General features: G+C 38.6%; 1 protein-coding gene across 1 annotated transcript in view; it reads right to left on the bottom strand.

The window, feature by feature from the left end:
- Positions 1–7,319, bottom strand: part of LOC104606353 (protein DCL homolog, chloroplastic-like) — a 29,357-nt gene extending 22,038 nt beyond the window's left edge. The window contains exon 1 of the mRNA XM_010271499.3: positions 6,685–7,319. Coding sequence (XP_010269801.1) covers positions 6,685–7,103 — 419 coding nt within the window. The 5' untranslated portion in view covers positions 7,104–7,319. The remainder of the gene's footprint in view (positions 1–6,684) is intronic.
- Positions 7,320–13,302: the final 5,983 nt, after the last annotated feature.

Here is a 13,302-nt window from a genome sequence, read left to right as displayed (position 1 = left end):
GAAAGGCAATAGGAAGGTCAAGGTCAGGGAAGGTAGGTGGGTCAGAGGAGGGCTAACTTGTTACCTCAGTAGTCATTGGAGGTGCAAGAGCCTCTGTGGAAAGAGTGGAAACAACTTGCCCAGGCCTGAATCTTTGTTGTCGGTACCACCTTTGGAGCACAGGATGTTAAGGAAATGTAGAAGGATGAGCTAGAGGAGGAGGGGGAGCAGAACATGTGGTGGAGACATAGTGAAAGGGGAGGCATCATAAGAAGATGACTCAGTCTGCAACTCAAAAGGAACTGGAAGAGGAACTGTTGGAGACATAGCAAATGGCTCCTCAAGATGCTCCCCTTAGAAGAAATACCAAAGAAAGGAATGGACTCAGCAAATGTGACATCCCTAGAGACAAAGCGAGTGCCACGAGTCAAATCAAAACAATAATATCCCTTTTGTGTAGAGGCATATCCTAGAAATACACACTTATGTGCCTTAGGCTCAAATTTGTGTCTCTGATGATTCTGAACATGTACATAGCAAGTGCACCCAAAGACTCAGAGAGGAAGAGAAAAGAGATCCCCATCCGAAAAGAGAAGGCTAAATGGGGTTTTGAAACCCAAAACCCGAGAAGGCATATGGTTAATCAAGAAGGTGGCAGTAAGGACAGCATCCCCCAAAGTTTAATAGGAACATGAGATGCAAAAAGGAGGCATCAAGCAACCTCAACCACATGGTGGTTCTTCCTTTCCGCCACTTCATTCTGTTGTGGAGTGTAATAACAAGAACTCTGATGAATAACCCCAATGGTCTCAAAGTAGGATGAAAGGTTCTTCTCAAAATATTCCTTAGCATTATCAGATCGAAATAAATCCGTGTATTAAACTGGGTAAGGATAAACTCATGAAAATTTTTCACAATAGTTGGTACTTCATCCCGGGATCTCATGAGATAAATCCAAGAATAGCAAGAATAATCATCAATAAAGAGGATAAAATATCTGTAACCCCCCATAGTAGGCAAATGATAATGGCCCCCACACATCAGAGTGCACAATATGAAAAAGAGAAATGGATCTTTTATTGCTTACTGAATAAGATTGTCTACAATGCTTTGCAAGTTCACAAGACTCATAATGAAGACTCGATAAAGACACTCCCTTAAACATATCAGGAAACAAATGACCCAAGGCTGAAAAAGGTAAATGACCAATCCGCAAATGACATAACATGACTCTATCAATAAACTCTAACACAACAGACTCCAAAGCTACTCCATTAGGTGGTCCAAGACTCATATCAGGTGTGCCCAGCAAGTATATTCCATTCGCCTCATGGCCACTCCCAATTGTCCTCTAAGATTTTAGGTCCTGAAAAACACAATGGGTAGGAAAAAAGGTTATGCTACAGCTCATGGATTTAGTCATGCTACTAACAAATAAAAGATTGGTGTAGGCGCATAGTGCTCGCTCAGTCCATCAGAACACAATAAACACTGGGTTGATACCACATGGACGTTCGCGATCATCCAGCAGCTCATCTTTCCTATGCGATGAACCCAATGTTCATCATACGCTTGCGATGAACCTACGCTTAGCGCAGGCCCAAAATGAACTCAGGACGAATCTGCGATGAGGTCCTACGCGTACCGGGCCCCACGATGAACCTTAAAACCATTACGGCATTCCAGTTCGTCAAGAACCGGACTCGAGTATTAGTTGCACACGTAATACTGATGTGGGGAACGTGACATGGCACCACGTAAGTCTAATAAGACCTCGCCCGCCAAGCAGTGACGTCGCCAACGCCAAGTCAGTTAAATAAGGTGCAAAAGGGCAGTAGCAAATGTGGGCTATGAGGATCTCCAAGTGAAAGGAAAGTCGATCCTTGGAGATGCCCATATAGACACGTGGCGAAACCCCAGTAATGCCCTTAATAATTGATAACTAATCCAATATTCACTTTCGTAGTAGAAGACAAACACTTTTGGTTCCTTCTTTTCAGAATCTCGGGACCTTCCCTATAAATAAAGATCTTTCCCATAACGAAGGGGAATCATCCAGTCGTTGATTAACCCTATCATTGGATCCCCTGCGGAGCCGTGTCTTCACCTTCTTCACCCCAACCTTCTTTTGACTCCTCAGCCCCGGGTCTTCCTCTATCTTTCAAGGAGACCACCACCCTTGGCCTAGCCACCACCTTACTCACAATTGGTATTAAGCTTGGGGACTTTAAGAATAGAGGATAAGACAAGTGTGTCAAAGGCCTTGATATCTCCTTTGCCAAAGATGGGAGCAAGAGACCCATCAACAAGAGATATCTTCTCTCTACCAGAGAGGAGCTAATAGGAACAAAAGAGGTTAGACAAATTGGTCATATGGTCTAATGCACCAGAATCAATAATCCAAGGGATTTTATGATTACCTAAAACAAAAGCACGAGTACTTGAGTGAGCAAATGCAGATGATGAAGTGTTGCCAGAAGGGTAGGATGCTAATTACAGTGATTTCCAAGTGATTCAGTAACCTCCCATACTTCTTAAAATTGTTGTTATTGTTGTTACTGTTGTTATTCCAAAACTTGTCCGAGAGAAGATCAGGATGGAGTTTCCAACAAGTATCCTTAGTATACCTTGGTTTCTTGCAGTATTCACATATCACTTCTTTCTTCTCGGTCAGACCTTTCGGCTTTATTCCAACATATGCAAAATGTTTTATAGGTGGGCTCTGTAACTGCACCAGTCACCTACTCTCTTCATTGCTTACCATAGCATATGCTTGAGCAAGAGTGACCTCATCCTTCGCCATAATATTCTGTCTAGTAATGTCAAACTCAGGGTTGAGTCCTGTAAGAAACTCAAACACCCTGTTTCGTTCCACCAGTTTCCTAAAAGTCTCTGCATCATTAGTACTCTTCCAAACAACTGTCTCCACAACATCAATTTCCTACCATAGTGATTTCAGCATGGAATAGTAGATCGCTACACTCTTCTCCCCCTACCTCAGATTTTTCACATCACTTTTCAGCTTATAGACTCTTGCCACATTCAACTTCTATGAACATGTTTCCGTAACACTGTCCCAAATTTCCTTGGCCGAAGACATCAAAAGATAATGTTAACTTATATGGGGCTGCATGGAGTTAACCAACCATCCAATAATAGTGTAATTCTCCTGCATCCATTTCTCATATGCAGGGTCTGTCTCTGCGGGTTTCACCTTACTGCCTGTGAGATATCCCAATTTACCTCTACTACAGACATGAATCCGTATAGATTGTGCCCAAGCTAGATAATTGGTGCCATCTAGCTTGATTACGGTCACTCCAGTCAAAAAGGAATCTACCAGGCCAACCTCATATACCAACATCTGCTTCGATTCACTTTCGGAATGCTCCATTGATCAAACGAAAATCAGAAAACCAGTTTTTCAATCTATATAAACTTAATTGAGGTCAATACAGTACCTAGAGACTTGAAACTAGGGTTTCACTGCATCCGACTATCGGGGAGGAAGAGATAAGAGGTAGCCACTCCTACCAGAGCTTCCAAACCACCTACAAGTCTCATCCGCACACTTCTAGAGATTAAACTACACCTCCCAAGTCCTGAGCGTCACACCCTTCTCCTTGACCTGTAACTTGAAAGCTCTCTAGTCAGCTAGGGTTTTGGGCAGAAAATTACAGCTCCACTTCTTGGCAGTTTTCAGCCAGATTCTAATTCTCCAAACCCTCTACCAACTAGGCAAAAATATTCTCTGATCTATCAGGAACTTATCTCTCCATACACACTCCTAATCGAAGGGCATATGGGAAAAGAGAAAAAAAAGGGAAAACCTGCTCTGATACCAAGAAGTAAATCTGATAAAACTTGATTAAAGAAGTAAAAAGTGAGAAAGGAAGAAGAAAACAGCAGAATAGAAGAAGGGGATGGAGAAGAAGAAGAGAAAGAAGAAGAGGGTTCGATTATCACCTCTCTCCCCTCACTAATCCTTTTATTAATCTTCACTAATGTGGTTAATTACAAATCAGCCCTTAAGTGGGGCGTCCAGCTAAGCATAAACTTAAAATAAGTTAACAGGCCCATTAGCATACAAAATAAATAACCTACTACTGAAACATAAAATAGACACTAGGGCCCATTCGGCCTAGTCTCTCTACACTATTAAAAAAAGACTAATTTCATTGGTCCATGGAGGCCCAGCAAGCTTTTGAAAAATTGAAGGCAGCAGTTACAACACCACCTATCTTAGCCCTCCCAGATTTTCCCAAAACATTTGTAGTGGAATGTGATGCTTCTAGAGGAGATTTAGGGGCAGTTCTCATGCAAGAAGGCCATCCCGTTGCGTATTTCAGCAAGGCACTATCAGGACAGGCCCTAGCAAAACCCACGTATGAAAAGGAGCTCATTGCCCTTGTGATAGCAGTACGGAAATGGAGGACATACCTGATTGGGCAATGTTTCATCATCTGCACTGATCACAAAAGCCTCAAGGATCTCCTAGAGCAGCAAATACACACTGAAGAGCAACAGTGATGGGCCCACAAACTCATGGGCTATGACTATACCATTGAATACAAGGCAGGCCCAACCAACAAATTGGCAGATGTGTTATCGCGAGTCCACGAGTTCAACCAACTAACAGTATCTAAACCAGTCTATCCATTGGTGGGCCTTCTCAAACAAGAAGCCCTCTCAGATCCTAAGTTACAGGCCATACATAACAAATGGGCCCAAGACCCAAATTCGGTCCCAAGCTACAAGGTGGTGGGCCCTGATCTCTACTACAAAGGAAGGTTGGTGATTTCAGCCCAGTCAAAGCATCTACAGCAGCTCTTACAGCTCACTCTTTCATGACTCGCCACAAGGTGGCCATTCAGGCATACTATGCACTTATTGTAGAGTTGCAACTCACTACTTTTGGGTGGACATGAAACGAGCAATTTGAAACTATGTGGCAGCCTGTTCCACATGTCAACAGCAGAAATATGAGGCTCAAAACCCCGGGGGGGGGGCCTACTACAACCACTTAAGATCCCCAACATGGTACGGAAAGAAGTCACGATGGACTTCATTTCTGGCTTACCCAATTCTAAGGGGTATATGGTCATCCTAGTGGTCATCGATAGACTATCCAAGTATGGGCATTTTGTGCCTATAGCACACCCATATACAGCCACTAGAGTAGCAGCAGCATTTGTCAAGGAGATCACCAGATTGCATGGCATGCCCACGACTATTATTACAGACCGGGATCCCACCTTTCTCAGCAATTTTTGGAAAGAATATTTTCGACTACAAGGTACCTCGCTCCACATATCAACTAGCTACCATCCACAGACCAACAGACAGACGGAAGTACTTAATCGTTGCATCGAGACCTATCTACAATGCTTTGCCGGAGAAAACCCAAACACATGGGCTCAGTGGCTGCCATGGGCAGATTTTTGGTACAACTCCACAACTCCACGTTCCATAGTGCAGCAGGCATGACTCCTTTTAAAGCCCTATATGGGTGTGACCCTATGAGCCTGGCTCAACAGTAGTGGAGGCGGTAGATCAACAACTATCTGGAAGGGATAATATCATCAACAACCTCATGCGAGCACAATCATGGATGAAGGCCACTTATGATAAAAAACATTAGCGGTGAAATTCCAAGTGGGGGAGCGTGTCTATCTCAAATTACACCCATATAGACAAACCTCTCTGGCCCAGAAGGTTCACAGCCTCCTCGTGGATACACCCAGTTTTCCACGTCTCTCTCATTAAATGATGCATGGGAAACAGCATATCGAGCTCAGCTGTCTTGCCAGAATTTGATGACGCTGGAGTATTGCAACTACAGCCTCGGAACATCCTGAACTATCATTGGATCAAGGTGGGGAAGCAAATCCAACAACAGGCCTTAGTAGAATAGATGGGACTCTACCAGTTCATGATGCCATTTGGAAATCTTGTGCAGTTCTCAAACAGAGGTATCCCCAACTGCACCTTGAGGACGAGGTGGTTCCCATCGGAGGAGGAATTGTTAGGAGCCCAGAACCAGCAGTTTTTATTTTCACTCTCAAAATTGACCAATCAAATCCAAGCAGAGACCATCTGGTGTTCGGGAGAGATGTTCCTGAAGGAATAGATTCAAAATGGAATTTGACCAAGAAATTTGTCTTCCATCAACTTTGAGACAATGACATTTAAAGAGCCGCAAAACAAAGTTGTATATCTAATACTGTTAACAAATCTGTTAACCTTCTCTTAGATGCGATATTTGGGTGGACAACTAGGTAACGGAATGGTTAAGATACCAACGCCACCCCCTTTTCCCAATGAGGAAGTTCTTGGTATAGGAAAATCAGATTATCAGCGTAGTCCAATGAGAATCGTACAAACAGGAGGGATTTACTTTGAAAATAAATTTAAGAAGGCTAAAGATACAATTGAAAGGACTCCACCCGAACTTCCCATCGGCATCTTGAAATAAGGCTGCAAACCCTCATCTCAGCTGTGAATATTTGTGGTACAGCAGTTAACTACCAAATCTCAAATCACAGTTTCAATAGTTGAGAGGTGCTTGATAATAGCTCAATTAATCATCATAGTTAATAACATTAGTGAGACGACTAATGAACCATTGAATGCAACCAAAAGAAGCAACAAATGAATCGTTTTGGCCACACAATGAAATGTTGCGATATGAAATTAAGACCTTACTTTCCGGAGTGAAGAATCATCCTGACGAAGCCAACAAGCGGTGCCGTGTTTTCCAAAATCTGGTCCTCCCAGTCGACCCATCTCTCGTCCTCTTGTTGCTTGTAGCTTTTCTTTCCTTCTCCATCAAGTCCCTCGTCAACATCCGAGGGACTGGACATGCCTCCCTTCTTCGACAATCCATCGCTGTCGTCTAGTGGTGAGATAATAGGCTTTCTCAGCAAATCCGAGCTGAAGGAATCCTGGCTCCTGTCGCTGCCTCCGTCAGGACCAGTTTTTAGGGCATGAACACGTGGATAAAACGAGGAAGCTCGACGGGAGTGAAAATAAAGAATTGAAGACGGGAAATGGAGAGAAATAGAAATAGGGTTTCTGAGATGGTGAATGCGCAGTGCCTGTGTATTGGAGATGGAAAAGGCCATATTCGAGCAGTGGTTTCAACGAGTCTGCTCTAAATGCTTAATCATATCGATCATAAGATTTTTTTCACAGGTTTTGGTACAGAGGTTTTAGCGTTCTTTTCTGTAATCTGTGTGATCAAACCAACTGAGGTGGAAGATAACGGATAATGGCGCAAAATCGCCACCAAAGTAAATTCATAATTGGGACTTGGGAACTTGTTTTCACCGTTTCAGGATAATTCCCGCCAAAGTAACCGTTTAACTATGAGGTAAAGAGGCTGATAGGGCGTTCAGACTTCAGATCATGCTATCGTTCTCGTAGTGGCCATGAGGCTCATGAACAAACCATGATCAGTGTTTTTCACTCAGGGTGGCAGGTCAATGGTTCGATTGGACCGTATAGGGTAAATCTATATGAACCATGGTCAATGGTTCGATTCGACCTAGGGGTATTCACAAGAATAACCAAACCGACCATATCGATCCGATCCAACCCGATCTAGTTTTTTATGAAACATTTGGTCTGTCTCAGTTTATAAATATAAACAACCTGATAGGTCAGGTTGGTTTCGATTTTTTAATCTAAAAACCAAAACTAGCTCAAACCGAACCAACTATGACTAATAGAAGTCTAATATTTCTGGTTTTGAAATAGAAACAATGGAACTGTCTCCATTTTTAAGATTTACACAATTATTTTTACAAATATAGATAATTGAACTCCACTTTTTGGTTTGGGGTAGTATAGACACAACACTCAATAGCCTATATGACTTAGAAAAATATTGTGTTTTACTCAAGCATGCAATGAGTCAAATCATCCAATAAGAGCCATAAACAAAATAGGTAAAGGAAATTGAAATTCAATAAATCATCCTTGATGACCAATTGACCATCCCCAAACTAGCCCGACCAAACTGAAAAACCAACCCAAACCGACCTTTCATGTTTGGGATGGTTTTCCCTTATAACCGATCGGTTTTAGGTTACTTGTTTATCAAATTAACCAGTCGGTTCGATTGAGCAAAAAGGCTACAACCGACCCAATCCGATCCATGAACACCCCTGCTTTGACTACTCCAAAAAAAAGGTTGCAAATTAAAGGGGTGTTTTGATAAAATGAAAACTATGGGATAGGCGTTTAAGCAAATCTGTGAAATTATTGGGGTGTTTGGGATCAATGACGTTCTTTTTTCTCAAAAAAAAAAAAAACGGCACCACATCAGTGCCACGTCAGAAATCCGTTTTATGAGAAAATGCCTACTGTTTGGTAAGTCGTTTTCGCAAGGGGGGACGCTTTCTCAGACCTTGCCTTGAAAATAAGGAAATGTGTGGTATGAGAAAACACCTTTTTGGTGTTTTCCTGTTTTTTTACCATTGCTAGTAATAATAGTGTGCTGATGGGCATTGAAAAAACACCTGTGGCAATAACAACAATGGTACCAAATAGAAAACCTAGTAAAACAGTATTTCTCTTAGCAAACAGCATCGATCCCAAACATATAGATAGTAAATGGCACTTTTTTAATAAACCATACATTTTGCTTTCATTCATAACACGTTACACGTGCCTTAAGTCCTTAACAATTTTTAATGAGATATCTCATTTACCAACTCAAACCCAATATAATTGTGTCAAAATTTAGTATAGGTTGGAGTCGAATTGGATAATTCAGGCTTGACCTTTGACTCGGTCCAAACTCAAGGCTCTAAGCCCAAATCTTCAAATTATGCATGAAATGAGCTAAAACCTAGCCCAACCCACCTGACTTACATTATTTAAATTGTGCATCTCGTCGGTCTCTATTATTTGTCCAAAACAAGTGCAACAAATGACATACAATGATTCGACCATCTGGTTTAGCAAATCCTAAGAATGTAATCATATTGAATCGGATTCAAATTAAGATATAAGGATTATTCGAATTTAATCCAATTTCAAAATAGATCATATTTTGTTGTGATCCAATGTGATTCGAAAATCCAACAGGGGTTTTTCAAATCTAATAAAATTGGATCAGGTTTGAATTCGTATCAGGTCATGATATGATCCATTTGCACCCTCATTGAATCCCTTATTGAGTCAAAGATATTTTGCTAAAAGATGGAATGTATCATGGGCTGGCCAAGCTTCTAGGTATATGACTTTATCTTATAAGATCCACGTACGTGACTTTAAATGCATTATATTAGATATGTGTAATAGTTTTATATCATATGACATGTAATATATGCATGAAATATAAATAATGTATGTATATATATACACTAAGATGGTCCACATCACATTGCTTCTCCTTACTTCATTACCCCAACTTTGCATTCTCCTTGGCTCCCTCTCTTCTCCCCCTTCCCACCACTTCCAATTTCCATTGGGTTCCACCCCCAACTCACTTCTCTCACTTTCTATAGTAACCTAACTTCTCTCCTTAGTTACCTCAATATATGTTTTATCCTCTCATTCACTTCTATATCTAATTCCCCTCCATCTCATATATTTCCCCATAAAAATATGGGGTTTTCCAAATCAAACAATATTTATATCTTGATTTCAAGCAAATAGAGGGGGAATAAGGGGAATTCGATGTTTTTTATATATTCATGACATATTCCATTATTGTTAAACAATTTATTATTAAATAATAATAATGTGTTAATTAATCCATTAATTATGAAATTTATTAAAAATTCACGGAAACATTATACCAAAATTATGAAACCATTTAAGAAATAATAAACTATTTAATAAATATTAAATAATTTAATAATATACCAAAAATTAATAAATAATCAAATATTTAATAATTTCCGGTTATTAATAAATGTTCAAAATTTCAACATTTAGCATCATTTGTATTAATCATTGTAATTTAATAAACTTTCTTTAAATTTTTACAATAATAATTTATTGATAAACAATGTTACTAATTAGCATAATTTACTAATTTCTATAAAATCGATCATTATAGTTAACAATTATCAAATAATTTAGTGAAACTCTTTAATGAAAATACATTCTCCGATACTATTTAAATAATAATTCAGTATCATTATTCAACTAAATAATTATTAAAAAAATATAGGAAATTAATCTATCATAATTTATTTCACAATTATTTAAATAACAATTCATTATCATTTCAATAATTAATTATTAAATAATTTAGAAAATTTATTAAGTCTATCCACGTCGATCTAGACCACTTGGTTGACTTCTATCGTACGTAGTTTTACATTAATTAACAACAAATGATTTACTTTTAATTACAAATAATGTAATTTACCATATTTACATTAATTTACTATAATTACATTTACTTTGATTAATAGTAAATAATTTAGGCTTAAAAAGTAAAAAGTTTACATTAATTTATTGTTATTGTAAATAATTAATTTACTATAGATTGGTACTAATCAATAGAAATTTCAATATTTTTTTGGGAATTTACCATAAAATACTGTGATTTAATTTGCTGCTAGTTAATTAGTTATAGAAAATTATTAGAATTGTCTGGATGACAAATTTCCCTATAAAATAGGGCCCTATTGGTCTACCCCGCCCCACCCCGAATGGGGCAAGTTTTCTCAAATCTTAAATGGGGACATGACAAATATAGGTGGGGACAAGGGAAATATTTTTACCCCAAATTATGAATGGGGTTTGCATATAATTCTCCGAACCCAATGGTAAATTAGTAAAATATTTATAGATTTAATATTGATTTTTAAAATATATCTAAGTTTTTCTCGTATTCTTATAATCATAGGATCCCATGATTTCATTTATAAAATACCCCATATTGTTATAATTAAAATTTTAAAATACCCTCAAATTCCCACAATCCTATACATAAAGTATCCATACAAATTTGCCTTCTTAAGGTAGATAAATGTCTCTCTCCATGTCTAAAAAATTGAATACATTATTCGAATGCTAAATAGAACCAAATTCCTCGCCTTGGATAAGCTTTTGCTTTTGAGTTTGGGTTTATGAAAAATAACTATGAATAAGAAAATGTTCTATCATTTGGTTGGACTTGTTCTTGAAAACACGACAATTTAAAACAAAATTACATTTTTTTGGTGAGCCTCGAATAACAAAGCCTAATGGTCTATTTGGGAAGGTTGGAGCATTGGCTGAGCCATTGAACTGCATTCACTAAGTGGCCATGGAGAAGATACCAGCTTACTAGTAGAAACTTCAAAATGGAAAGCCCTTCTTGTAGGATGAAGAACAACAAAATTGGGAGTCTGGATCTCCTACCAATAAACACGTTCCAACCCCTACCAACATGATCTAACACCGCACATCCCATTCATGGTGGGTCCCAATCTCATGACGAGATGTGTGGTGTTAGATGATGTTGGTAGGGGTTGGGACACTTTTGTTGGTACCAACTCCAAAATTGGGCTATTCTTTCACTAAGATGTGTGGTGTTAGATGAAGTTGGTAGGAGGTTGGAATGTTTTTTGTTCGTACCAACTCCAAAATTGGGCTATTCTTTCATTGAACATTGCTTGTATGATATTTGGGTGAGGCCCTCCTCACAAAGCCAAAAGCCATATGGGAACTTTCAAGTGGACATTAAGGTGGCGTTTGATAAATCTGAAAAGTTAAAAAATGTTAAAAGTGTCTGAAATCTGAAAAGAGCTATGATGCTTTTCTACTTTTTAGATGTTTTGAATAAATAAGGTTGTTTGTGTTGGATCAACCATTCGGCATTTGAAATTCGATGGTTTTACTATTTTACCCCCAAAACAAACTATTTGATAATTTTGAGTTCAATTTGTACTATTTCATATTTAAAAATTTATGAAATTCAAAATAATACGAATAAAAAGTAATAAATAACACATTTAAATTTATTAAAAATAATTGATGACTAATAAAAAATATTAAGTTAATTAATACTTAATAAAAATTAAAATAATTAATAATTAAAAAATAACACAATTAAATTTTAAAAAAATAATTAATGACTAAAAAATCATTATTGAGTAATAAAAATAATTAATAATTAGTAATTTACACAAATAAAACTCAAATAATTTTAAAAAATTACTAATTAATAATTAATAATTAAAAAAATAAAACAATTAAAGTTAATAAAGATAACGAATGAATAATAAAAAATAATTAATCGGTTTTGGGCATTGTTCATCATCGTTCTTGTTGCGAAGGTCGAACAGGGGTGGTGGTATTCCTATTCCCCCTCCTATCTCTAGTTGCTCTCCCTCTAAACTCTCTCTCTCTCTCTCCATCTCTCTCTATGTATTTCCCCTGTCTCCCCTTCATCATCATCATCATCATATTTTTTCTTCTTCTTCTTCTTCTTCTTCTTCTTCTTCTTCCAAACACCCAGATCTGTTGTTCATCTTCTTCCTCTTATCACCGAACAGAGAGTAACGGGGAACTACGGCGGTAGCTCTAGTCAGTTTGCTTCTATCAACCGATCCCAGCAACACCAGTTTGCTCTTCCCGGAATTGCACCTACAAGGGAGGACATTTGAAGCTGAGGCAGATCGGTTTTGGGCACTATTGATCGTCGTTCTCGTTGCGAAGGCCTAACAAGGGTAGCGGTATTCCCCCTATCCTCTCTCTGGTTATTCTCCCTCTAAACTCTCTTTATTTCCCCTCTCTCCCCTTCTTTTTCTTCTTCTTCTTCTTCCAAATGCCCGGATCTATTGTTCGTCTTCTTCCTCTTATCACCGAACAGAGAGTGGCGGGGAATTGCGATAGTATCTCTAGTCAGCTTGCTTCTATTGGCCGATCCCAGCAACATCAGTTTGCTAGCTCTTCCTGAAATCGTACCTGCAAGGGAGGACATTTGAAGTTGAGGCCTATTTGTGTCTTTTAATGCCATAAAAAATGCATCTGACTGCGTTAAGAGGCTGGCCGACCTCTTTCGATTTCATATCTGAAATGGAGTTCCATACCCATATTCAGACCGGACTCCAAACGTGCATAACATCTGAAAAGCAACCTTTCCAAACCTCAAAGATCTGAAAAGAGTTATCAAACGCACATTGGGCCTTTGCATTTTAGGACTTAATTTGAACGAATAGATTCTACAACTTTAGATCAAATCAACCCCCCACAATGTCCCACATCACATCCCTACCCAATACACGGATGGGATGTGCTGTCGGATATTTGGATAAAGGATGAAGCTTGAAGGGCATTTAGTAAACTCCAGTAGCTTATCCATCTCGAGCATTG

The sequence above is a fragment of the Nelumbo nucifera genome, chromosome 5, assembly GCF_055504915.1.
Source record: "Nelumbo nucifera cultivar China Antique chromosome 5, China Antique-T2T, whole genome shotgun sequence".
Lineage (NCBI taxonomy): Eukaryota > Viridiplantae > Streptophyta > Magnoliopsida > Proteales > Nelumbonaceae > Nelumbo > Nelumbo nucifera.
This window is presented reverse-complemented; position numbering and strand designations above follow the sequence as displayed.